The 27,597-nt window shown below is 39.8% G+C and overlaps 1 protein-coding gene across 4 annotated transcripts in view; it reads left to right on the top strand.

The window, feature by feature from the left end:
- Positions 1-27,597, top strand: part of VTI1A (vesicle transport through interaction with t-SNAREs 1A) — a 266,853-nt gene that overhangs the window by 229,392 nt on the left and 9,864 nt on the right. For 2 of the 4 annotated variants that reach the window (XM_066190922.1, XM_066190923.1), the window contains one exon: positions 26,055-27,597. This exon is cut by the window's right edge and continues 9,864 nt beyond it. In XM_066190922.1, coding sequence (XP_066047019.1) covers positions 26,055-26,148 — 94 coding nt within the window. In that variant the 3' untranslated portion in view covers positions 26,149-27,597. The remainder of the gene's footprint in view (positions 1-26,054) is intronic. The other 2 variants (XM_066190924.1, XM_066190925.1) reach the window with 1 other exon arrangement.

Below are 27,597 nucleotides of genomic sequence, written 5' to 3'. Positions count from 1 at the left end.
AAGCAGGCTTTGAGTTTCCTTTCCCATGTTACCCAGACACGGGAAGGTAACTCAGTCTCCATTGGCCGGGGGCTAATTCACTTGCCTTGTGCTCTGTGTTGAGGCCATTAAAGGACTGCACTTAGAAAACAGCTGCTTTATGTGTGTGTGCCAGTATCTCATTTTCCACATATGTAACAGATCAAAACATTTAGATTGGGTTGATCCAGTCAATCTTGATGGAGAGATTTTGAGGCGACACGAGTAAATAAGAGCCTCGTTTGGCGGGAGGACGCCTTTGCCCTGATCCTGAGGAGCTGTTGGTGGGCACCACCCCAATTAAAGCAGACTGGGCCATACCAGCTTTGCACAGATTCCTTTCCAGAGCCAATTAGCTGCAGAACATTTGGTAGAACAGAACAAATCACAGAAAACTCAGCCCTGTACAATGTTATCATTTATGTTCAGTGCTAGTCTAGTGCTCAAGAGTGTTTCTTTTTGTTACACCTCTGCAGACCTGCTGGAAAGAAAAATGTTTCCTGCTTCTTGTTTGGCCTATATATTCTAGAACCACATTGTTCAGTGTTATCACCTTAAGAGCAGTTAAGATTAAAGTGAGATAGCACACATTCGAGTTTAGAAAAGCAGCCAGAGAAGCTGTACAACTTTTATGGTCTTGATCCAAAGTGCATTTAAGTGTGGGACTGTTTTTCAGAAAATTGAATTAAAATGTCATTTTTCAACTGCTCTGTATTTCCATTTATACTCTTCCTCCTCTAAATCTGTGCCATGATATGGCTGTCTACTGTTGGCCAGGGTTCCTGGGCCAGCTCTCAAGAATATGGAAATCAGAGAACTAAAAAGAGGAAGAAGATGCTTTGGCAAGCTTACTTTTATTGGTTACGGATAGTTGGCTATCACTGTGGTACCCCGTGGGATTATCACCCGCCAAAATCCAGAACTCCGTTTCAGAGGGGATTATTTCAAGGAGCAGAAGCAATTGCAGAGTAGTGTAGCAGGCAGTGCTGTGAAGAGTGATGCAATTTTTTGGAAGTTCTGCCTTGCTGTGGCTGTATGCCTGGGAATTACTGTACTTATTCATGTACAAGTGAAAAAAACTAGGTACTTAGAGAAAAATGCTGTTGTTTGATTATTAATATGGACAATTGTTACTATGCTTAAAAATAAGACCATCAAATTGGTCTGTGAATAGGGGGGAGGGATTTACAAGCAGTGCAATGAACAGGGAAAAAAAAGAGACAAGGAAAAAAGAAAGTGAGATTTTTAGCCGACATTTGATTGGTGTCTGTTTAAAATGATTGTGATTTTTTTTCCTGTGATGGCTAAAGGTTACCAGTTTTACTAAAAAATTTAAATAGGTAGTATAATTGCACAGCAGACCCAAATAATGAAACTGTTTTGTGCTCTGTGGGTGTCACTCTAGAAAGTTCCTGGTGGACAGGCAGGAACTGTCGCTTGAATAAGAGGGCTGAGGACAGGCACGACTCAGCTGTGCCAGCTGTGTGTGGAGCTGGCTGCAGTGAGGCTAGGGGAGCCTCAATCAAGAAGCTGAACAGTAAAGAAAAAAGCAAGTAGGCTGGATAATGCTGTGAAGCTGATAATTAATATTTGTGAAGATGTTAGGAAATGAGAGGTTGGGAATCCATTGGCATTTCTGTAGTTGTCTTCTTCTGTATTGGTCAGATGCAGAATATGGGCAAGAACTAAATGAAACTGCATTGCTGTGCCCATAAACAGCTATTTCTCCTTCTACAGCCCCTCTTCGTATGAGTTTCTTAAGACTGGCTAATGAGATTCACTTTTATCTCAGGATCTTTAACGGCTCCCAAAAGACCAGGAGCTTAGTTTTAAATCTCATCAGCAAAGCAGAGCAGCTTCCAGCAGCAGAGTGCTTCCTGACAGCATCGTGGAGCTTGCTGCAAAACTGGCTCAGAAAGAAAAAGGATGCCAGCACTAGATCCAACACTGTTGCTTTTGGCAGGTCCCGGATGTTCAGTCTCTGCCTTCCACTCATGGAGTTTCCAGCATTGTCTTGTGTCCGAGTGCCAGGTCTGGAATTGGCACACGCGCTAAGGTTTAAACTCCACTGTCATGTTTGCACACACAAAATAAAGGTGTAGGAGTTTAGGTACCATGTTTGAAATAGCTGCTGGAAAAACACAGGTATGTTATTGCCTGAGCTCGTTACAAAAACTGCGTCAACATGTCACGGTGACTGACCGAGTCTTCACAAAGTTAGTGAACAAAAACAGTCACGTGGCACAAGAAACCTCAAGGATGACCCCGGACCCAGAAACTGTGCAGATTTTTTTACTCAAACACAAAGTAACTCCATTTTGCTAACAAGGTGCCAGACAATGGTATATGGTCACCTCTGATGGTACATTGCCAGAAGAGCTGTAAGGCTCCAGGTGCATCCCTGGTGGGTTCAAATTACTTTCAGTGAATTCTGAATGTTAAATTTTCAAATATGAATAGTGCTTTTGATGACACAATTTTGGGTACTGAAATTGACCCTATTAAAGAGAAGTTATGTTTTAAAAGGACAGATATTCATCTCATAATGAAAATTAGGCCTTTTTCACAGGACGGAGCCCTCAGAAACTCTGGCTCTCCACCTCACTTACTGTTCTTCAAAATATGTCCTAATTCCCAAGCAGGTATTTTATTTGATGCATATATGCTTTATATATGACTCTGTAGAAAGGAGTATTTTAAAACAAAGTAATTTGGCATATTTAAAAAGGGAAAGGAATGGAAGGGAGATGGAAGAGAAGAACTCAGAAGCAATCAAATAACCTCAAATTTGAGGTCATGTTCTAAATGAAAAGTATAACTTTTTTTCCCCAAAAAGCTCATGAGTCCTTTTGGGGCAGGAGGACTTAAACAGAATTTGGAAACTTTAGTAGAAATTGCTTCCTAAATCCTTTAGAAACATTGAAGTTCCTGAAAGCCCTACTTTTAAATTTAAAAGCTGAGACTAAATGCATTTGTCCATAGAGGAGAGGAACTGAGAGCTGTGAAATGAACTTCATCTCTTCCTCTTTGCTGATAACAGTCAGTATCAGAATGACCATTGAAAATCTAGCTTTTTGAAAAAACTGTGGTGACCAGCCATTCAGTGTGAGGTTGTCCATCTTCAGAGTGAGAGTATGTACAGAATATATCCATTCCAGCATTCACATGCCCTTTCCTATGGGTTGGGATGCAAACGTGACCCCGTTTTTTATCAAGTTAAATAACCAGGATTTTCCTTCTTTTAGAAATGAAGGATAAACCAAGTATCCCAGGATGAGCTAATGCTTAGTGGATTTTCCCTTGTTGATTCCTGAGAATCTGCTCATCCAAATGAACAAAAAACATTTCCCCTTGCTTCCAGAGAGGTTCTTAAGAGCCCCTAAAGCCCAAAAGGAGCAAAATGAGTATCCATTATTGAAAGCCAATAGGCTTTCTGTTCACTTCTCAGGGTTGCTTGAAGTCCGTTCTTGGTTGTGGGTGGTGAAAGACACCTTAGAGCATGGTCACTCCTTCTTTTCCACTCAAAAGTGTCTGTGCCCTCCCTCCCCCCAACTGCTTGCTGCCCCCTCCTCAAATGGGACAGGTTGGTCTGACCTCCCTCACCTCACCCATGAGATCACGGCTGCCGAGGCCCAGGACAGATTTTGTTCACCTTTCCCATGCTAACAGCATGGCTTAGTTCTGCCTTGTTGCCCAAGCCTTCCTTTGCTTCCCTAAAAGTCAAAGGCTTCCACAACTTGGTCTCAAGCACTGGTCTCTGCCCCAGGTTGTGCCCACCTCCACAGGCAGGGAGCCAGCCTGGCAGGTGCCCAAGCCCCTCCTCGCTTCCCAGCAAAGCAGTGACCCTCATTAGGAAAGCTGAATGCTCCCAGAAAGTACCACTGGGACAACTAATCAGTTGTAAGAGCCTATTGATCTGTTACATTTGTTTTCAACGTGCAGAAAGGAGGTTCTTTTGTTCCGGGGCTGGCACCAAGCTCTTGCCGCAGTGGGTTCAGCGCGTCTCCGGACACCACGATCAGGCGCCTCGCAGCTGAGTCTGCAGAATATTTGCTTATTACAGGAGGAACTGAAAGAACCTGGAATTCACTAGTGACCAACCTCTTACTTCTTGAACAACTGTTTTTCCCCCTTCCTTTTGTTTCTGTTTTAATCACTGCATTACAAGCGCGATTTAAGTCCCCCTTGCAGATACTGGCACACAACAGTCAATGTCCATCCGGTTAAAATGCCAGCACAATGCACTGAGAGGTCAGTGGCTGTTGGGCTCAGTTCCTTTTTCAGTCAAACTTGGAATAATTAAATGGCCACAGCAGTAATGAGAATGCAGATTTTTGCATGTCCAGTAATGAAAGGGAGGAAAAAGTAGTCTGAAGCTGTTTTGTTTTAATCATATTTGATTTTATTTAAAATGAAAGCTCAAAGGTAATTTTTCTGTTGTTCTACCTGTGACTCCTTAAATCATGGTAAACGTGCATTATGATCTTCTTGAAAGAGTAAGAACATTCCTTGTTAATTAATTTATACAGCTGTCAGTACAGCTTTCTATGTTATTCATACTCTAAGTGTTTGACTGCCATAGATTTTCTAGCAGTTCCTGGCAAAGCTCCAGTGAAAGCCTGGGATTTATTAGGCTGACTTGGTGCAAAGTCTATTGATTGTGGCCTCGAGGGTAATAACTAAATAGAGCTGGAGCAACAAGTCAATAACACCATTGTTGCTACAGACTCCATTCACTTGAGGAGTTAGATTGTTTTACAGTGGCAAAGAGTAATCATGAGCAGATCAGCATGTTCAACAGGCTCTGTACCATGTTAGTGCTGGGGACTGTTTTAAAGCTTTCAGCAGGACTGCGGGAGAAGTGAGGTGGGGTGCAGGGATTAGGAATCCTGTAAACTCCTTCATTAGGACTAAAAGGTTGTCTTTATCATCTTGCAGCAAGGAGTCCCTGTGCCTGTGTTGGTCTAAAAGGGTATTAAAGTCCTCGGCCCATCAATCCATCAAGGCTCAGTAGAAGCCTGATTTAAATTTTGGTTGGGGATGTATGTGCAATGTGTGCATGTATGCGTGAATGCATGTCCATATGCCCTAGCATGAAATAATATTTTCGCTAGTACAAACTTCACCTCTGTGCATTAGTATTTCCTGGCAATGGCTGGAAAGAGGCTCCTATTTTCTTAAATTCAAAATGAGGAAATGCTTTTGTTTATTGCCTCTCTAATCCTCCCATGTGTTTATTTACTTTTAGAATTCTTTACTTTTGCAGAAATATATACAAACCTACTAGGGGAGAGATGTTTATTTCCTGAGAGTTTTATCGTTTATTTGACAGCCTTTGACAACTCATGTTATATTAAGAGCAGATCATTTTGAAAAGTCAAAATTGTGAAGACGGGAGTTTGAAAAACAGAACCGGGTGATTTTGCACACATCTTGTATCCCTCTCAGGGAGCTGCAGAAATACTGAGTAATTAGAATTAGTTTCTTCCTACCACCAGTTAGTAGCAGCCTACTCCCTTGAAACTTGAAAGATGGTACAGAAAGTAATAATATGAACCACATAACATTATAAAAAGACAGATGTAATTATGCCTTGTAAAACGAACCGAGTGGTCAAGCAGCGAGCTTTTGTGTATTCAGCAGTTCCACAGACTCTTCCTCCCTTCACCTATTTCTTCTTGGAAGTCAAGTTCTCTTTTTTTGTAAGTAATGTTTCTAAGCCCACATCTTCAGAGATAATAGGAAACAGCAAAGCTTTCTTCCTGAGCCTGCAGTCATTTTAAAACACCAACATTTTATGCACCAAAATTTCAATAGAGGGGTTGATTTTTGAATGTGTTGGTGACTATGACACCTGATGCCAGTTTATTAACAATTTATCTGTCCTTTTTTTTTCACTACTTCTCTTGCTTTATTATAGCACATACTATTTAAAGTGCAAAAAGGGGTAGAACTAGTGAGGAAATCCTGTGGCCAAATATTCGGGAGGGTACTTGGCTTCCCTTGACTACAGGCAGTCCATTGAATGTTGCAGTCAGCGTGTGCTGGGCAGATCTCTGAACAGGACAGATGCAAACGTGGTGAATGTGTCTGTCTTTTTCTTTCTCTCTTCTCTTCTCTTCTCTTCTCTTCTCTTCTCTTCTCTTCTCTTCTCTTCTCTTCTCTTCTCTTCTCTTCTCTTCTCTTCTCTTCTCTTCTCTTCTCTTCTCTTCTCTTTCTCTTTCTCTTTCTCTTTCTTTCTCCTTCTTTCTCTTTCTTTCTCTTTCTTTCCTTCCTTCCTTCTTTCTTCTCTTTTCCATAAGTAAGCAGAGAGCCTGGCAAGTTTGTAATGCTTGCTCAGAAGCTCATTTAAAACTTTGAGAGGAGTGAACTGAATTTAAACGACTCTCAGGAATCTCTTTACCCCCAGGCCTCCCATGGAAAGAGGTGTATCGGGTGGTTCATAATCTGTATTCTGTCAGGATATTTTAATGAGAGGTCAGTAAATACCATATATTTGGAAGCAAGCAAGCCAAAGCTGAGCTTTTTCTTTATGGCTTCCACACAGTCAGATTTCTAGCAGATGCGTTCACTTTGAATGAAGAAATTTTATCTACTCTTCTTGGGTTCAACTCTGTGGTCTGAGCAATTTTTGACATATCAAGCCAGCTATAAAACTTAATTAGCTGTGGCATAGGAAGTTTTGCAGAAATCTTAATGCTTTCTCGTTAAAAAAACAACACTGATTTTCTTGGCTGATTGAAGTGTGATGTGCCACCCCTATGGTGATGAGGTATGTCATGGAAGCACTGTTTGCACCCCACTTCCTTCGAAAAGAAGAGAGACTGGTAAAAGGGAAAACCCCTTACCAAAATGTGAGGATTGACATTTCTTTTGAGTATTACTCTTGCAGTATGAACTGTAGATTTACAGGAATTACGAACCAAACAGTTAAAGTATTCCTCTCCCCCTCCTCCTTCCTCCCCTCCTTTTTTAAAGTGTCTTCATCAATCAAAATCAACACAAATGAATAATGGAGGCAGATAGAATGTGAAGAGACAATAGTGGTGTTGTTCAGAATTGACGGCCATAAATCCATTGTATCCTAAGAGACTGCACGGAGTAAATACCTGCCCTTGCCCACCACCAGTTAGCCCACGATTCAGAATATCATTTAAGTAAGTGCTGATGTCCCATGGAAATTTCAGCCCATTAATGCTCCCTTTATTTTAGAGCACCAGGGCTGCAATGAGGCAGGGGGACTTGAAGGCTGAAGGTTTGGAGTGACAGGGGAGTTTCCCTCTCCTCATTCATTTGTTAATTTGAGATGACAGAAACAGAAATGGTGTTCTTATGAGCGGGTCAAAGGGTTTTTTAGAACCAGCAGAAAACAAGGAAGCTGGTGCAAAGGAAGTTACGGAGCGCATCATTTGAAATCATTAAAATTTGGGCCTAGCTGAGGTTTTCTCTGTAAGACAAAAAGGGGAAGCACATGTCGATTGGCACTGCAAAGGCATGCGGAAGGGTGGAAAAGCCCAAGAGAAAGCAAAGCCAAGAGGATTATGTACCTCAATTTCAGAAAGCATGACTTGTGGTGTGGATTCGAGCCCTGACGTTTTGATTCAGGTATGATACAGCCGAAGTCTCACGAGCTGCTCTTGTAGGAATTTGACACTGAGGGGCAAGAGCCTCTGGGGTCAGCTGCTCTTTCTGCCATTCCGAAATGCCAGGTCTCAAATGGAAACTTTCCTTCCTTCCTTCCCATCAGAACGGTCCCTCCAGTTTTGTATGGCTTTTGGAACCAAGCCTGTGGCAGCAAGTGCAAATATGATTCTTACGCCCAGGCTCACACGTTCAGGAGGTTTAAAGTTGCTTGTTTTATTTTTGGTTCTTCTGTAATTGCAGTTTGTTTGGCAGAGCACGCCAGACATAGATCACTTGCTCAGGGCTTGTTAGCACCCACAGCATTCCAGCTCTGTTAGAATCTCTGAGTTTATCTACCTCAACTGTATTCTCACACCTTTTATGATTTTTATTCTCCTCAAATTGAGGAAAAAAAGACCAACCAAGGCAAATAACAGACTACCTGGCAGGAAGGATTGATGACCTTTCTGATGGGACTGGGGAATGCTCTTTGAGACCAGTGTGAACGAGCAGAACTCCTGACAGCACAGCTCCTCACTGCAGAGGGGCTTGAATGCGCCAGTTCTGTTGTGAAAACAGTTTGTTTAGTAGTTAGGACCTCGACTTTTCTGTCTTTGTACTTCTGAAAGAGGATCTCTTACAAATTATGAACCCTTAGCCTTCACAAAGTACTGATCCCTCGATAACATTTTCTTAATTGAAGCTTTGTAGGAAAAAAAATATAGTGTAGTATTTTAAGAGTGACTGCGTAGCACCTTTCCAAGTTTGCATGCCTGTCAACGGGATGTCATCCTGTAAGTGTGAATGAATGACTCTATTTCCAGTTCGAGTTTCCATTCCTAGGCAAAAATAGCACCAAATACACTATACTTCCAGAACAGATTTTTTTAAAACTATATAAATCATACCACAATAAAAAGTACTCTGTAGTTTATTTCTTCAATAAAAACATTCTATATGCCCAATACCAAGTGAAAACTATGAAAAAGAGAAGACACTGCTTCAAATGACTGAATAAAATGACAAGAAATAACTTTTCATTCTGTTCTAACTGAGCTGAATTTTGTAAGGATAACAGTTAAATTTAACATTCCTCAAGTTTTCCATTGTCTGGGTTTTTTTCCCAACCAGCATGAAGCACTGAAGCTTTAAGCAGCCTGTCATGATGCTGATGGTTTTTTGAAGAAAATATGTGTTCCTCAGCTGTTGCAGTTACTGCAGCATTTGTGCCTTTTCAGACGACACTTCGCCAGCTTTTTGAAATTGCCTAAATCCCATGTGCACAGTGATGAGGGCTGAGATTTTTGAGGACCTTGAAGTATCTAAATCATGGCAGAGGTTAATTATCTCCAAGGATTTGATTCTTGGGTCTGATTCATTTAGTCTAGGAGTCTCAATGTCCTAATTATATAACCTATTCCTTACTATAGGATTTGGGGGGTTTTTGTTTGGATTTTTTCTGCTAACACAAATAATTGGTAAAGAGTTAGCAGAATATTCTAATGGTGTGCATTAGGGTTGGATGTAAGGTAGAAAGCAATAACAAGGATTATAAATAACTGCTTGATCTGTAGAATTCTAAAATAGCCTCTTAAATTTGATTAACTGTCTTAATATATGGTTAATCATCTAAATCCTTTGTAAACTATTTGTAAATGCTCCCTTGACATAAAGCATGACTAGTTTGTCTGTATTTTATGAAACATGGCAATTCTATTGAGGAAATGGAGCAGTATTTCTGAAATACAGTCAGTGTAACTGAGAAGGCAAACTTGGTGTTCCAGGTCTTAATTGTGGAAAGTCAAATACTTTCAGTTTCTGAATTTCCTTGTGCAAATTTGTTGAGCAAAGGTAGTGAGGAGTAACTATGGGCTTCCTCAGAGCAAAGCAGGCAAAGGGAGGTGAACAGAAGAAGAATTATGAAGGAGTTAAAACACAAAAATGGAATGATTTCAGAATGTTTGAACCTCAGTCCTGTGGTACAAAACCATCAACATCAACAACAGGGTCTCCTGCCCACAAAAATACTTGCTCCAGCCCCTATGCTGCATCCAGCTGCTTTCTTGTTTTCATGGGCACTTCTGTTTTCCTGTCAATGTCTTCAGATTGAATTGATCTACTGCAAAATGTCTCTCCTCACCTCTCCACCTTTCTCATTTTTCTCTTTCTTTTTTTATGCTGGATCAATTCCTTGATCTGATTCATCACATGGACCCACAAGCTGTTGAGTCAGCACAACTGAGGATGGCATGCTGTAACTAGATGGCAGAAGTGAACACCAGGAGGAGGAGTACAGGTGGAGGAAGGGACAGACTTGAGCATGACTCCTAAAATTAGTATTGCTGCTGTTTGCTTTGCATCTTGGAAACATGGTCTTGGCTTGAGTTCGAGCATTTAAACTATCAATTCCCCTCTAGCCTTTGACACCCTTGAACTTTACTTTTGCCATCTGCTAAGTGGGAATAACACCAGTTACCACAGGGATGTGAAGACTTAGGTTGTTTTTCAACCAATTAGCACGTGAAAAATAAGGCAGACTGCTTTTTACACTCCTGCATTTTGTTGAAATAATTCTCCCATACAAATGAACTACTCATTTGTAGTAAAGTAGTTGTTTTCTATTGTGCTCCTTCTATCAGAAAGAAAGTGCTAGACAAAGACAGGTCCCTGTTTTTGTAACCCAAGTGTCTCTATTTTTAGTTTTAAGATGTTGGCTGCATAACTCTCTCTCTTCTTTTTTTTTTTTTTTTTTTAATTATATGTGTATATTTATAGCTTTTGCAATTGGGAGAGAATTTCCTGCAAACAGATCTGTTTCTGTGATGCCCTGCTCTGACACGGAGTCCCTTGGTGCTCCACCAAGAGGTTGCTCCAGAATAAATGTCTGGTTGTAGGATAAGCCTGGTGAACTGTAAACTTTATATTGCCTTCAGCACACAGTAGATTTGCATGTGCAGGAGGTATTAGTGACTGGGCATCTGATACTTGGCAATGTCACATCTGAAGACGTGAGTGACAGCAGAGATGCAGCCCCAGCCCCAGTGTCCTACGGAGTCGCTTCCTCTTTGGATAATTACATTCTCAGCTTTCTCTGCAATTTTAACTGGGGGGGGAAGTATCTGTCCTCACACCCTCTTTTGCAGAGGTGAGTCCTGTAACCATGCACCATTAAACAGCTGCCACAGCTCACCCAGAAGGACTTTTTACATAATGTTCATATCTGGTTTGCATTCCGAGCTGCGCAGGTCAGCAGTAATGCTACGTGGGTATCTGAAAGCAGGATTTGACCTGTACTTGGGTTCTGGTTCACATGCAGCAAGGAGCACTTGCTCAAATAGTTTCAGGGACTTCAACAGCAATACTGGTATGCAGAATCAGGCCCCTAAGGATCCTTGGTAATGAAAGGTATCCTGTAACTGTAAGGTATTATTATGATGACTACTCTGGAGAACACAGAGGTATTGAAGTTGGCAAAATGAATTACACAGTTAAATGTATAAGTAAACCAAGAAGCGACTGATGTTTTTTGCATAGTAATAATCTTCATAATCGCTTCATTTGCACAGTTATTACATTTTAAACTTAAGGCACAGTTTTGAAGCACAACTCAGTGGAGATTTTTCCTGTAATCTATAAACTTTAATGAAAGCTAATTGGAGGACAAATTTTAATCTAATTAAAATGTGGCTGCATAAAACAGAAAGGATGAATGAAGTGAAATGCTCTATGGGGCACAGTTTTCAAACAATGACTACCCTGAATACTAAGTCAAATGAAGCTTTTGTAAAATGATGATCGTGAACATTGCCAGCAACAGAACAACCTTGAGAAACTGCAAATGAAAGTTTTCATGTATTCAGTTTAGAAAGTGGACATTTGACTTACAACTGCATAAGGACTTTTTAAAAGAAAATAAAAAGCAACACAGTCTCATCTAAAAACATAACAAGTAAATTAGCCAAAGGTGTACATTCCATCCAAGTTCTCATGATCAGCAGATGCAAATGTTTGCAGTGCGCCAGTGAGTTATGAGCCCTAATGAGATTTCAATGCTGAGCAAACAATAAAAATTTATGCATTGCATAGTTTTAGTGGCCTTTGGCTTCATGGTTAGTGTTACACCCTTTCAACAGCTTCAGTAATATAATATCCAGCTGGCTTTGGAGGTAAGGAAAATTTTAGGGGTGAACTGAAATTGTGAGAAATAACGTGATTGATTGCTTTGTCAGAATAATGCATTTCCACGGTATAATTGTCCGTAGTAATCTTAGCCCGGGTATGGATACATAGGTTCTACTTATGTTCAGACACAAATTTTGAAGGATTCAGGTAAAGAATGGTTTTTCCAGCATTTTAGCCAGACTGTTTCCTGTGCTGGGTACGTGTGCAGGGGTCTCACAAACAGCCCCTCTAACAAGAACATTCCTGTCATAGTCCAGCAAACGGGAGAATTGAAAAGCTGCACTTTCCCCAACAACTGTCATGTGTCTCAAGAAAAGAAGCGGAGCACAAGCACAAAAAGAAGGGCACAATAGATATTGAAATAAATGTATGTAGTGGAGAGCGGGGGGATGTACCAGGGAATTCAACTGGTGCAGTGAGAGAGTGAGCTCAAACGAGTTAAATTTAAAAGTCCCATTCGTGGGTTAGGCTGTTATGCATCCAGAACCTCCACCATAATGATTGCCTGCATTACCCTACATAATATTAAAATCTTAGTGTGTGATTAATAGCAGATTCCCTGCATACGTGTCACAACACACATCTGCAGCAAATCTGCCAGTATATTTCTGTGCTAGTTTTACTTTGGGGCCATAAAGTAATTCCTGTTTTGTGAATGAGAATAAACCTATTATGCACTAGGTTAGCTACACCCAGTTTCTTCTCTTCAGGGAAAAAGAGCTGCTTATTTGATACAGCATCTCAAATTTCACTGTTCAGAAGTGAGTTTAAGCCTTGGCTAGATTTGCTTGAGCAAGCTGTTGGGATTTGCCTTCACCATTTCTTAGTTCTGTGTTTTCCAAAACCTTCTGTGCAAAGAGTATTGAGAAACTTCTAGACAGCAGTAAACTAGTGGACTTAATTGCAAAGTGTTTATTGCTAAATTTGTTAATGAGTCAACATGCAAAAAAGATATATTTATCCCTGTTTCCTCTTAAAATAGTAGTAAAAAATAACTTCAAAAAAATCTTTTTCTTAAGCTGTTTGGTGATGCAGTTTTGCTGTTCACAAAAGCCCTTTTTCCCATCCACAAATAGCTACCTTTCACTTTGCCCCAAGGGAACTGAGCATAGCTCAAATGAAGCTTAAAAAAAAAAAAAAGATTTTTCCCAGTTGTAGCTCAAAGCCTCTGCATATTCACACATGCACACGAAATAAAAAGATGCAGAAGCATTCCTCCAGTCTGCCCTCTGAAAAGTCCTGCCGACCTGTTTCACTCCCCAAAATGAAAACAGAACCCCACGAAAACAACTTAAAGGACAACAAGAAAACATTAGGAAAGCAACATCTGTTTTGCATTCTTGGCATCAGGTCTGTCCTTGCAACACAGGGTCTGACACAGATGTACAGGGTTATGACACCACTGAGTACTGCTTGATTTAAAATGGTGTAACAGAGCAGAATCAGGGCACTGAGCTCTTACAACTCTGTGCAGAGCTGTGGCGCTTGATCTCCTTTGCAGATGTGGGACTCAAACCCCACTGAAGTTTTAGTCATCTTTCCATTGATTGATGTGGACTGTGGAGCAAGTCATATTCCTCCTCCAACCATTTAGAATTTATTATTGATTGCACTTTCTCATCGTGTGTGTTTTGCTGTCTGTAAAATCTCATTGCCCCGGTGTGTTCCAGTCAGCTGCGTTGCGTGTAGCCACGCTCAGAGAACCTTTCAAATGATGCTACATAATTAACCTCTGCAGTTTTTTAAGTAAAATAAAATAGTAGCAAGGAGAGAGACATGGAAAGGTACTCAGAAAGACAAAAAGAGCTCTGGTTTAATTGAAGAGAATCAATAATAATGTAAATTTGGGAGGCCAGAGTTGCCACGAGAGCTGCTGTCTCACCATGACTACTGGGATGGCACAGGGGGAGCACATCTTGCCCTGTTTGGTTGCCCATCCATAGTCGTGGCAGAGTTAGCTCACCTCACCCCTGGCAGGGATTCAGGTCCCCGTGGAGCTGTGCCAGGTGGCCGTGCCACCGTGCAGTGTTTTCACCTGCCACTAGATGTCTGTGTGGGCTCTGAAACGTTCTCGAGGGGATGATGCCCCTGGTAAACACGACAGGCAAAACCGGAGCACAGGCTGCGGGGAAGCCTTTCAGTTTGTGTTTGTAATTGTAACAGCATTGCTTTAATTAGGCCTGTGTTTAAAGCAATTTGTGCTGTCTAAAACTGAATTCCAGCCTTTTTCATTTGAGGCAGATAAGGAAAAGTTGTTTTTCCTGGTCCACATCTGTTGAAGACAAATTATTTCCTTTCTGTTCATGCGAAGAATTGAAATGTATCTTAATGTTGTGAAAGTTTTGGAGGAAGTTGCTGAGATGTAAACTAGCTTCATCTTATTTTTATTCTGAAATGATGAAATACCAAAATATAGAATATCTTTCCCGTAAGTGAATTGGTAAGACACATGCATCAGCACATCTGGGCTCATGGAGGAAGGTAATACATCAGACGTTAAGTTCAGCATATTAAAGGAAAACAAACAAACAAACAAACCTCTGGACCTGGGCACAGAAATCTGTTTCCCAATTCTGTTTCTCAGGAACCCACTGGCTGGCCAGGGCAGCTGCACCTATGACCAGCTCTTCTGCAGATATCTCCTGAGAAAAATGCAGAAGTAATCAGCATATGTTTGACTTTCATTTATCTCTGTCACCCGGGAATAGGATAGGGATAGTCTCAGGAGCAATGAAAGGTACATTCTGATATTATTTTCAAGTTGTTTTTTTTTTTTTTTGTCTAGACAGAGAGGAGCAACCACTTGTATCTCTGTGGAACACACAGCCCCACTCCACACACTCACATCCTAGGCTGAAGGCCAGAGGGAAGTAGTAGGCTGTCTATATTAAAAAAAAAAAAAAGTTTAAAACCACCACCCACTCATCAGGTGACTGGAGACTGTGGTTGTAAAATATGCTGCAGGCAGAAGTTCTGAAAAATCCCAGAAAGTGTTGAAAACATCTCTAAACAAGGTATTTTTCTCCTGCACCTTTCTTGCTAAAGGTCCCAATTGCTGCCAAGAAAGCTAGTGAGAATGTTAGCTGCCAAATAAAAAATTTATGACAGTGTTTGGCAAAGGATTGTATCACTGCTTGTTTTATACATTTCCACAAGTCTCTTGAAGGGCTGTTGGACACATACAGCTCAGTGATCACTGTGCTTTATCTGTTCTTTAATATATTAAAAAAGCAAGTTCCAATAAAGTATGATTTAAACAATAGATTTTTTTTCTTTTCATAGCCTCCTATAAGCACTTGCTATGGTGAGAATATGATTCCTAAACAACATTCCATGTTTAAAATAGTTTTAAAAGCCCTTTACTTGACAAAGTTACTTGTACATAGTAAAAATACATGAATTTTTCAATTAAAAAAGTATTGCTTTTGGAATTGTGCTTGTTATATGTAGGAGTCTAGGCCAATAAACTGTCTGTTAAAACATAAAGATGTCCATTCAGTCAAAGCTGTGTCTGCCATTTATGTTCCAAACCCAAGAAAATAGTGTGTTCGTCTGGCATTGCTCACCATTATCAATTAGGTTTTTGGCTCTATCATTAAATTAATGTTAGGGGAGAAAATTGTTCCAGTGGGTTTAGCAGAAAAAAATATTTTTGAATACAGAGTTGTTAGCATGCTGACAATAATTATTAAGCTGGCCAATGCTGCAGCAGCACCCCTAAAAATATTTTCCTCCACTGAAGAAACAAAATGGTCTGTCTCTGTCTTCTCAAACCCGTTATCAGATTAGGCTTTCAGCTGATAATTAGTGCTGTTTAACACAGATCTCATTGCTCGGAAATCTCTAAACCTGAGCGGTTTACTTTTTCTCATTATAATGTGCTGCTGGAGGTGAGAGAGCTCTGGAACATGGAGCTGTACCTCCCTGCACCATTTTGTCAGGAGACAAAGAGCCTCTTCTCCTCTCTGGTGGCCTGGGGACACGGGTCTGGCTTGCTGTCCCCTTCCAAGGGGACAACCAGAGCCATTCCCAGGCTGCCCCAGAGCCCCACAGCTCTGCACCGTGCTTGTGCCTTCACAGCACAGCAAACACTCTCTTGAGCAGCCAACAGCACTACAGATGCTGAACGCCTTGTGTATGCTTGTGTATTTCATGGTGTTTGATATAAAGTACTCAAGACAGACCAGCATTAAGAGGATTATTTCAGACAGCATTAGGAGTTAATTTACAGAAGATTAGCTCTAAATCAGGCAGATATCATAAGCAAATTAGCATCAGTTGTGAGAGATTCAGAATCAAAATGTGTGGTGGTTTTAGTTTTTCCCTGCATGTGCTTAGTGGAAGAGTAGTATCTTTATTAGTTTCCCACACTAAGGTGTTACATCTCAAATAGTGAAGAACAGGTATACTTTTTTTTTCTACATGCACACTATTTATTATGATGCTGTTTATTGGCAGTGAAACTGCTTAGCTCCAAATACCCTTCCTCTGCTGAATATTTTATATTTTGTGCCATTTATTCATTGAGTTATGTTTTGTTTGGCCCTAGAAATGATGTCTCCATGGTGTGTTACAATATTTTAAATAGGTAATATGCAGCTTTACTTCAGCATAACGTAGTTAATCCTTTTTTTTTTCTGTTAAAATGAGTCACATTCTAATGCAAAATCATAAAAATAAAGGAGTGTATAAAATGCTACATACCAGAGTGAAGATTATAGGTACTTAAAAATAGCTTCCTTAATATTTAAGCTTGTAAATTATAAATTTGTTTTAGTTCCACAGCAGTGATGGTTAATTTGTATTAAAACGTAGATTCTGTTCTTCAATCAATTTTCCAGACATATTTTTCTGTCTGGAGACAGACAGGCATGAGCACCTATCCCATCCCTTCTCAGTATGGCAGTTTTGGGAACACTTGCCCAATTAGTGGAGAAGATGATGAAATGGATTGGGCCACGATATTAAAGCCTGTGCCCTGAGTTGTCCTTGAGATTCTGAAAGTTTTGAAGTCTACAAATGGGATTCCCATCTTTGGAGAAATTTGTGTTCTGCTGTCCAAGAGATTAAACTGCTTAGTCTTCAGTGTGCTCCTGAACACTTGGGGTTTTAACGGAGGAGGGAAGTCTGGGCGATGGTTTTTTACGATTTTTTCCTTCTCTTGATGGACCAAATTCCTCTTGACAAGGTTGGCCTGAGGTCATGAATGTCTTCCTGCCTTCGCTGAGACAGGAATCTCTGTGCCTTCCAGGAGATGATGAAGACTTACACCCACCCTAAGCCAGTTGGGCTTGCAGGTCACTCTGGTTGCAAGACCTGCAAGGGGCTCTTGCACTGAGACTTTGTGCCCTGTGGTTTTACCCAATATTTGGAGGCTTGACGTGGTTGTTAAACCAAGGTGTCTGAGGTCATGACAAAGCAGAGGCTTCTCTGCTCCCCTAATAGAAATACGGTAACATGCTGAAAAGAAAATACTTTCATAGTGGCAAGTATCTCCTGACAACTAATTTGATAGCTTTCTATCAGGTAAACCATTTGTGAATACATTGATTCTTTTTATTTTTCACTGTTCTGTCTTCACTGTTCCCAGGTTTTCTCTGAACCGGTTGGGCAAAAATTGATTTTTATTTGTTCCACTGGCCTTGTGGAAAATTAGCTTATGAACTGTTTTTTATAGGAAGACTCAAAGCACAGAAAAGGTTGAAAAATAAGCCTATAGCAGTCAAAATTGTTGTCTGAAATGTCTTCAGACTGGAAGGCTGAATTTATTGCTCAAAACAAGTACTAGCATTGTGGAGGTGTGCAGTCCTGCTCATTATCACTGGAAAAGGGGGAACCAAAAAGCACAGTAAAAAATTAAATTTTAATAATGCTAGTGATATTTTCTAAATCCTTCTTGACAGAAAGATTCTCATTATTTTTATCTGTCTCAGAGTAGGCTCTTTTAATGCCATCTCACAAATGGCCTTAGCCATGATTGTTTTCCTTTCTTTTATAGCATTTGAAAAAAAATGAATATATACCAAAAAAAAATCTATTCTATCATTCAAGGAGTGGCATGAAATGGTAACATTTTGGATAGCACATCTTCAGGAACAATTGCTGCAGATGCCTTCAGGTTTTTACAAAAGAGGTCAATATTGTTAAGACAATTGTAGGAAACTTGCCATACAAAAAGACGCCCAGTCAAATATGGTGTAATAAGAAGAAATTAATGCAAGAAGAGTGTGTGTGTCCAGTCTCCAGCTTTGTCACACCTAAAACCTGTAGATTAGTCATTAATTAAATTGAGGCAGGGTGAAAGACGTTACTTCCTTTCATCTGTTTAAGATATATCTTTTACTGGCTTCTAATGATTATGGAAGTTGATAAGATGCAGACTTTTGACATTTTTGTTTTCTTTAAATTGCACAGAATGTAAATTTAACTATATTTATCATAAAAGCCAATATGAGATCATGTACGTTCTTGTCATTTTGTAGCTTGCATACATTTCTTCTGCTGGAGAAATAATTGCATTAGCTTTGAGTGCTGACGAGGGGGTTGGGGCTTTTTTTTCTTGTTAACTGTTTGGGGACCAGGGTTTCATGTACCCAACATGCCACTGCACCGACAGCTGGGCTATCCACCCTCCCTCAGAGCTCTTGCTAAAGCTCTTGTAATGTTTGCTAAGCCCTATGGTTCTTAGTCATGCTCAGGTGACTAAATGTGTGATTTGTTCTTCTTGATACTTCAGTACCCTGAGAAAGGCTGGTTGGAAATTAAGACAACCTTGACTCTTTCCATTTGCAGTTGCCACTGTGCATGTGATTGTCATTTAGACTTGCCACAGGGATCTGGTGTTGCCTGTGCTTTGCATGAAAGGAGTTAGTCCCCCTCCCATTTTGGTTGGTGAGTTTCCATGGCCCCAGAAGCCCCACTGTGCCTCCTAGTGACAGTAATAACCTAATTGATTCCCTCTGTGGAAGGAGTGGGCATGGAGATGGGAGAAAGCTGAAGTTGCATCAGCATCATGTAGAGAAAAGTTCCATGTCAGGGTCTCTCAGGAGCAGAAGGATACTTTTCATCCTTCAGAAATGCCTTCCCATGTGTTTTAAAATAAGCAATGAAAAAATATCTGGCTAGTACAAGATTTTCAGCACCCTTCCAGTTTGTGTTTTGACCTTTAATCCCACATCTTTGAGGTCCTCGATCAGGCTTTCCCTGTTACTACATTTGATTTCCAATCATTCCTGTAAATCTCTCTCCTTCCTAACCAGTCAGTCCACTCTCACTCCCCACACACACCCCACTGATTATCTGGGTACAATTTTCATTTCCTGAGACTGCCAGCTCCTTGAGAGAAGGCTCATGCAATCCATGATAACCCTGATGGCTACCAAATAACACTATACTCCAGTGGTGTTCATTTGGAATGTGTTGCAAGATTTCTGTTATGAATTAAATCTCTTAATAAGTATTTTAGCTCTCAGATAAAATGAAAACAATTTTAAGTTTTAATCTTTGTGACAATATTGTTAGAAGATGACACAGCAAGGCAAAAACATAGATGAGTCAATGAAGGCCAATGTGTTTCAGCAGGCATTCAGCCAAGAGAGGGATATCCTTTCTTTTACGCCTCCAGAAAAACTGTCAAAGGAAAAGTATATTTGCTTCTGGTCAAAATTTAATGTGCAAATATAGGATCCATTAAAAGGAGATGATGGATCAAGGTCTTTACTGGCTAATTATTGATTAGCATCTTCTGCTTCACTGGTGATTTTCCTCTCTGCAATATTTCTGATTAATGGGAGATTACACACCCTTTGCAGTATGCTAATTCCTTTTATGTGATTTTGCCTTCCGAGCTAGCAAGCTTTCTTGCTTGGGCCTCATGTTCACGCTTTTAGAGGTATTCATTCCTATGTTGTAGGTACCTAACCTAGCCAACTAACCTAGCTGACCAGCACTGCTGGGGTGCATATACGGCCAGGAGAAAGAGAGGGCAGTTCAGAGCAGGACTCAAGCTTACATATGCAGGGAGCTGAGAGAGATTAGCTAGATATAATTTAGATGTTTAAAGTGGGATAGTGTGACTACTTCCCTGCACCTGTTATTACATGACTCATTCTTTCATTCAGGGCCCAGGTGGAAACACATTGATGTGGTTTGAGTGTAATATTATAACTAGAGATTGGTATCCATGTTATTACAAGTAGACAGCCTCAATCCTTAAGACTGAACTTTAAAGCTAGAGGACATAGCACTGCACGATTCCTCAGCCCTATCAACCAAATCTTAGGCACCCTTTATGGCCTGGCTCTTTCAGTATACACTGCTAGAAAATCAGCTAGAAAAAGCCCACCCTTTCTTATTCTCCAGCCCTCCATTTTTGAGGGTTTAATTTCATTATCTGCTCAGTTTTCAGCAATTTTTAACAGATTTTCCCAAGTTCTTATGAAGAGACACCTTTGGGAAGAATTTAAGAGAACACAAAAGAGGCTTCTGCTGGGACCAGTCTGCAGACTGAAGGTGGACCTCAGGAAGTGTGGCCTTTTTGTCCCCAGTAAGCCATGGGTAGTCCCATGCCCTCTCCACCACCCCCAAGGCCTTTTCACATCTAAATATACCATGTCAATTACAATGTAATTAGATCTTCTGCCTTGAGAACATAAAGACTTGGACTTATTTTCAGAGTTTGTGGTGGGGAAGAGGAAAAGACATGAGTGTTTTCCAAATTCCTCACTTTTTCCATGGTCAGCTAGAAAAGGGCCAAGGACTCATATACAAGTTGTGCAGATTTTTTTTTTCACTGGTATTTCTGTTTGCTAATTTCAGTCATTAATGATGAAGAACATCTCAAGTCAGATACTTCCAGCCAGCTGTAATTCTGTTAGGCAGGGTTCTCTTACTCTTTTATTCCAGTAGGTTGCCATGTCTTTATGTTTTTGCCACAGCCTGTCCCATTCTTTTCATTTGCTTTTATTTAAGAAAAGCATTCTTAAACCTGAAGATGGGAATGATTGAACAGCTCCCAGACACACTGAACTTGAGATTTATCATTATGTATCTAAGGCTTTGCTTTACCAATCATAACATTTTATTCCCCTGTGTGGGGTTTAGTACTTCCATTTGAAAACTCATCATAACAAGGATGTCCTTATATATAGGAATAATTGTGTCTGTCCAGAAGTTACGTGAGTATAGCTATATTACTTTAAATGCACATTTAATTTTGCCTGGTATGTTTTTGCCTATATGTCAAGATCCACGTTTAGTGTTTGTTTGAATCTGCTGATTTGCACATGAATATTGGACACTTAAAAATCACTTGCCACTGATTTGCATGCAGCTATTTTCTTTCATGTTAGCAAAAACTGCGAATCAGAAATGAAAGGGCACAAAAATGCAATAGCCAAGTATTCAAAGTGACCATTTAAGATGTGATTTTGTGTACAGAGAACAAGCCTTTCTATCCAGTAAACTGATAGGAATCACTTCTAGTTAAATCATAAATACATATTACAGTGTAACACTGTTGGACAGTGCTCTGCCATCAATCAGTCTGTGTTCTTGAGGGCACTATTTTTCAAGATGCCTCCTTTAAGAATAAAGCCCTGTGTTGTAATGAATGTGTGCTAACTGATCCCCCAAGCCATTTGTTTGGTTTTGTTGGGTTTTTTTTTTCATTTGTATCAGTGTCAGAGTTGAGCTTCTGATGGAAATTTTTTGCAGTATTTTATTTGTAGTCCTCAAGTTAAGGACACACTCTTTATGCACCCAGAGTCTGCACTGGTTCGTTTATATCCTGCATTTTGTTAACATGTTACCGTGATTGCTAATTTTCATGACAATTGTTATTGTACCATCAGTGCTTAATGGCAAGGCATCATTATTCAATGCTGGTCAATCAGGCACTAAGACATGTGCAAGACATCAGGCTGAACCCATATAGTTATCCCCTGCTAATGAATGCAGTTTTATAAAAAGGTTTAAACACGGTTGGCATCCTTAATGTAAGGTTTGCAAAAGCTTATTCGGGAACTGCATTGTGTTTATACGGGGCAGATCTAAACATGGCACAAACAGAGTCAGACCCATTGTGTGTACGTGTGTGTGAAGCCACGGACGGGCGCGAATCCTTTGGGGATTTGAAATGTGGAAATTTCTGCCAGGGCAGGAGTGAGTGGAACAGATTTTCCGGGAACATCAGTGTTCAGTAGCACATGTGGGACCTGTTCTGCAGAGCGGTGGTCGCCCTGGGCAGCGAGAAGTGATCCTCAAAAGCAGATGGTGTCATGAATTTGGCACTGGCTGGAGGCACCCTCCAGCACAGCAGTGGTTGGAGATTAGGCACTGTGACCAGAAGCCAGGATAAAGGGTCAGGCATCTGGAAAGGTGGAGCAGAAAGAAACTCGAGAGGAGAGGGATGTGCTTTCTGTGTTGTTAGTCCAGAGTGCTCTTCCAGTGCATCAGTTAAGGCAAGTGCCCTTGCCTCTGCTTTAGTTACAGTTTCTGTGTGGTTTTGCACCCAAATATTTTGGGCTGCTGTCCATAATAAACTAGATGGAGCTTGGTTTAAAAGCACAGATTTTTTGTCTCTTCTAACTCAAAGTAGAATGAGCCCTTGTGCTCCTAGAGCCTCGAGTATGAAAGGAACAGTAGACATTGGCTGTTAACGAGCTCCAAGCAGGGCTCCAGCAGAACTTGGTGTGCATTCAGTGCCTGAGCTGCATCAACTAAATGGTTAATTCATCTCATATCAACAGCACTGTGATTCATAATGTAAACTTGAGGAATCCTTGATGTTTCAGTCACACATTCCTCTTAATTTGGCCATGCATTCTTTTAAAGCTACAGTGTGCTAACTTAATAAAATGCAGCATGCAAATGCACAAGTTTTTGCCTTCAGGCATTTTAGCCATGGATGTTTCAATGGGTGTCTTCTTTCAAGTATATGTTCTTTCCTAAATTATTTACCCTGTAAACATGCTTTGCATTTTCAAAGAAAAATCTGGGCTTCCTCATTCACCAGATTTTGTTGAATTTAAGGTATAATAGAGATAAAAGACTCTCATCTGCTTCTTGAGAGCATGTTAGCCTTTGGGATTTTTTTGTAGTGACTGTTAGGCCCCATTTTCTTCTCCTTTGGTATAATCACTCCCTCCCCCACTTAAATTCCTTGATGCTTTGCCTAGAGCAATACCCACTGGCAGTGTCTGGCTGTGACAGTACTATAGGCTTCCCTACAGATGGGTCCTGCCAATGCCAACCATTGTTCTACAACTGTGAGCTGGTTTGACTGTCTAGGATCACTCAAAACTCCCTTTCCTCTTCGTTTTTTCTTTAGCCTTTGGGTCGTCCTTGCCTGTTGACTTTGAGATCTGAAATGTGCTGACACCCAGAACTTGTGTTCTCTGTCTTAGCAGCAGCTCCCAGACTCGGATTTCAACAGGCACCACTGAGTCCTTCTCAGGACTGTCCTGCTGCTGCCAAACAGCTCTGTCATTCTCCTCCCAGCTCCATCCTTTGGGCAGCATGCAGTTAGTTTAATTTTACTTGCTCACTTGAAAGGAAAACAGTAAAACTCAACGTTATTCTTTTTTAAAAGATATAAAATTAATCTTTAACTTGGGCTTGAATATTAAAAGTATATAATGGTTCAGTGTAAGAATCTGTTGATAACATCCATCCTATTCCATGATTAATTTGTTCCTTTTAATATGATATTCTTTTGCTGCACTGTGCAGACTAATTCAGATTCCTAGAAATTGAACTTTGATATGTATTTCCTAGATTCACACCGTAAGTGAACCTTCAATTAGCAGATACAGGTGGTGGCTTGCCTCACTCAGTGTTTTCTTGAAAAGGATTTGAGACACTGATTAAATAATCTTGCAGTCAGGTGTGTACTGACAGGGTATTAAAAATAAAGCATTTGGGGGACTTGGTGCTTCTTTTTTATTTTTCTTTAGTTTTGCTTCTCAGGCGATGCAATGATTTTTTTTTTCGGTGGGCCAGAGATAGGAGGAGTTGATTTAAACACTCAGTATGTTATGTATGCCTTTGCCTAACTATGTGTTAGATTAAGCGAGTTTCACTCACAGTTAATCCTTTGTAAATTAGCATTATGGATGCCTTGGGGCCCACATCCCACAAATAAAATGGTTGTCAAGCCAGCTGCACAGTGTATTACTTAAGGCTGAATGTTTTAAGAGTTTTCATGCTTTTAATCTATTTCACTGCTGAGTTTCAATTTTGCTGAGTGTCCTTTCAGGAGTGATGAGGGCGAGTGAGTAAATATATATCCTGGTTTTCATGCATTTGCCTGGGCAAATCGTTTGTTATCAGGTGTTTGGCAGAGAATGTCACACCCCACCACAAAAGAGAAGCTTGTAAGTTCAGGTGTTAAATTGAAGTGCAAACCAACAAGAACCAAAAGCCCTTAATTAGCTTTATTTTGTTAGCCTGTTACACTTCTTTTTTTAGGGAAAAAAGAGTGAGAAACATCCCTCCCTCCTCCTCATCCTTTTGGCAGAGTAAATATTGCCTGTTAAGTTTGAATTAGCTGTCATCGCGAAAGAATTAATGCTGTGGTTGAGCCTTTCTAGTGAGGAAGGGAAAAATAAACGAGACAGATCTTAGTTCAGCTTTAAGTGATAAATGAGGACAAAGCAGCCCATTCATCTCCTGCTAGGAAAGTGGACACAAACACTAAAGCAGTTTTGCGGAAGACGTGTCAGCAAATGTGATCATTTTGTAACCTGTCAGGAGGATAGAGAGCTAGTCCTTTTAGAGTGTCACAGGGGAGGGTGTCTGTCTGATGTGACAGTTTTCATCCATCCATTTACTGCTTTTCCTTTAGGTGGGGGGTAAGCAAGGAGAGAGCTGGAGTTGGTTAAAACTGCATTTTTCTTTACACTTTCCAGTATAATTTATATGTATATCCACCCGCATCCAAATGAAAAACATTTACCAAGAAAATCTCCCCTCTGCTCTCTGGAGTTTCTTCTCTCTTTCACTGCGTGAAATATGCTCATTTTAACACATTACACTCCCTGTCTTCAAGTTGTACTTGGTCTGATGTTTCTCAAAACACAGTTTTACCTCTTCTTACCATTGTTTGCTTCTTGAAGACTTTGTTTTGTTTTGCAGAAGGATGAGAAAAAAAATATATAACTTGAGATGCTTTTATTGCATTTGCTTGGTGGGATTTTTTTGCTATACCTCTCCAATTCTGATGATAAGCTTTATGTAAAAGTATGTTTTGCAAAAGTCACTATTTGTGAAGAGCCCGTGAAAATATTCTTCCTTCTCTGTGAAAATGGAATAACAAACAGTGAATTCTTACAATCCAAAATCCTCCTGTAAAATGCCTCAAATTCTACTGTTTCTTGATTTAGCAATTTTAATTGACCTATTAAATTTAGGAAAAATCTGAAGTGATGTGACGACTGATAATAGCAGCAGGAATTTCTCCAAACAAATGACTGAAAAATATTAGGATTTTCTAGGTCTGGCATCTTTTTATTTTCACTAATCTCCATTTTTTTTCATACTGCATAGAAATGTAACTTTGCCTATTACCATAAGTAAAGGTATGCTACAGAGACAAGAGATGCTTTTACAACATAAGCTTCACAGTTTGACACTTGCTTCTTTATATCATCCTTTTCTTCAAAACTACCTTTTGTACTTTTCCCTTGGTATTTTAGTACAAGTGAGTATCTCATTGACATGTGTTTCCTTGAAATCTTGTTTCTTAATAGTAAAATCCCTTGAAAATTAATAAATTGTTTCTTTTCAGATTAAAACCACTGTGAAGATTTCAGAATGGTTTTTAAAAATATAATGGTATTTACTATTACAGACCACCCTGCATGGATTGCATTGACTGAACGCAATTTTTTTCATTTGTTCTTAGAAGGTTAATAAATTGGAACATAATTTACTTAATTTATTCTAATATGTATATAAATGTATGCATAATTCAGAAAAGTCTACTTCTTTCTTGAATGCAGAAGTTGGATTTAATAGCTACATAAAGATATGGTTGGAAGCACTGGAAATTGGGAGAAGTAAAAAATAATCAAGATACACAGAATGGTAGAGGGAATACTGAATTTGTGGGCATATGTCTTTTCTCCAGCTTTTTTGTGCACCTCATTTTATAATTTTTATATATATTCTGCTATTTTGATTTATTTTGTTTTATTCACCCCAATTTTTTTGTCTCTTCTGCTTTTTTCCAGGATCATCCAAAACCGGATTTTGATTGTTGTTCTGGCAGTCATCATCATCTTCACCACCATGATGGCTATTTATTTTTCTGTCAGGGGACGCTGATACCTTTGTTCTTCACTAAACAGCAACAAACTGCTTGTTCTGAGTAATTAAGACAAAGTGGTCACATGAATCATTCTCTTGCACTGACAGAGTCTCCCTCTCTTTTCCACTCTTCAACTCAGGTGCAAGTGGTGTAAAATATTTTGTATTATTGATGGCATAGTTGATGGCGTGCGGGGCTATTTTTTTCTCACATATTTGTCCTTATCTGAGTGTTTTCAGGATCTTAATATTTGTTGGAGTGAGGGCTTGTTCTGGTATAAAAAGACTTAATGTGTGTTGAATTCACCCACAGACAATTAGCCTGGAAGTTGCCAGAGTTTCATGAAGGAAAAGGGGTCTTTGCACTTTCCTTGTGCTGTGCAGAGTGTATGAATATCAAGCAGTATCTGACCTTCTGTGATTTAGAATATAAGTAAAGCAGAGACCAAATGATGTAGAAAGTGAACCTGTCTCCTGTGACTAACTCCCAATCCTGCGTTATCGTAGTAGATGTAACCTGGTTAAGAAAGGTAGCTAGTTTTGAAAAGAGAGCAACCTTAGGATGGTGCTTATTACATGATGCAAATCCAAAACCCAATCTAACAATTTTTTGTTTAAAGTTACACTTTCTTTTCTGCTTATTCAAAGCAATTCCACTTACATCAAGATCATGAAAATCCATCGCTTACCTAAAATGTAGTTGTGGCTACAGCCCATCTGTTGAATCTCTTTTAAATCTTCTGTGTTGATATATGTACTGATAAGCATTACACACTAGGCCCTTAATGAAGATATATAAAGATACTTATCTATCTGTTGCTGATTGAAAAGAGATCTTAAGTAACAGTTCAGCAACAAATGCGTGATTATAGTGCATTAAAAAGTCTAGATTTTTACTACTGGCCTGACTATGTTGAGACTGCATGTTGGAATATTTTGAGTGTATTAAATCCTGATGTGATATTCCCCTTTTTAAACAGAAACTGTAAAAATGTTAATTTATATATGCTTTTAGCTGATATAATATATCATAGTTTCATCTACCTGTGTAAATGAGCTGTTTCTCTTTTCCTAATGGCTGTGCTTCTCCTTTAGGCAGATTGAGGTCATTTGGCTTATATTTAAGCTTGCAACTCCAACAAAGGTCTATCACTGGTGATATGATAAAGTTCATATTTTTATAATAACTTTTAAATTTGTTATTTGCAATCCCTTACAAATACTGCAAAGGGAGAGGAATATTAAGCCCTTGAATTTAAGCCATAAAGTGTTTTGAAAAGATGTTCAAAGAAACAAAAATCTGGTGACTTTTAAATCCCCCCCACATTAGGCAGGACCTGAGCGCTGAATTTTCATGTGTGCCTTAGTACTTTTGGGGTTTTGGCATCCCTGTGGACTCTGCCGATTTGCTGTGCTGTCCCTGGAGGCTGATTTTGGCCCTAAATGTGTCATTGTTTTCTCTACATG

The sequence above is a fragment of the Chamaea fasciata genome, unplaced genomic scaffold (assembly GCF_029207755.1).
Source record: "Chamaea fasciata isolate MVZ Bird 193981 ecotype frontalis unplaced genomic scaffold, bChaFas1.0.hap1 SCAF_9, whole genome shotgun sequence".
Lineage (NCBI taxonomy): Eukaryota > Metazoa > Chordata > Aves > Passeriformes > Sylviidae > Chamaea > Chamaea fasciata.
This window is presented reverse-complemented; position numbering and strand designations above follow the sequence as displayed.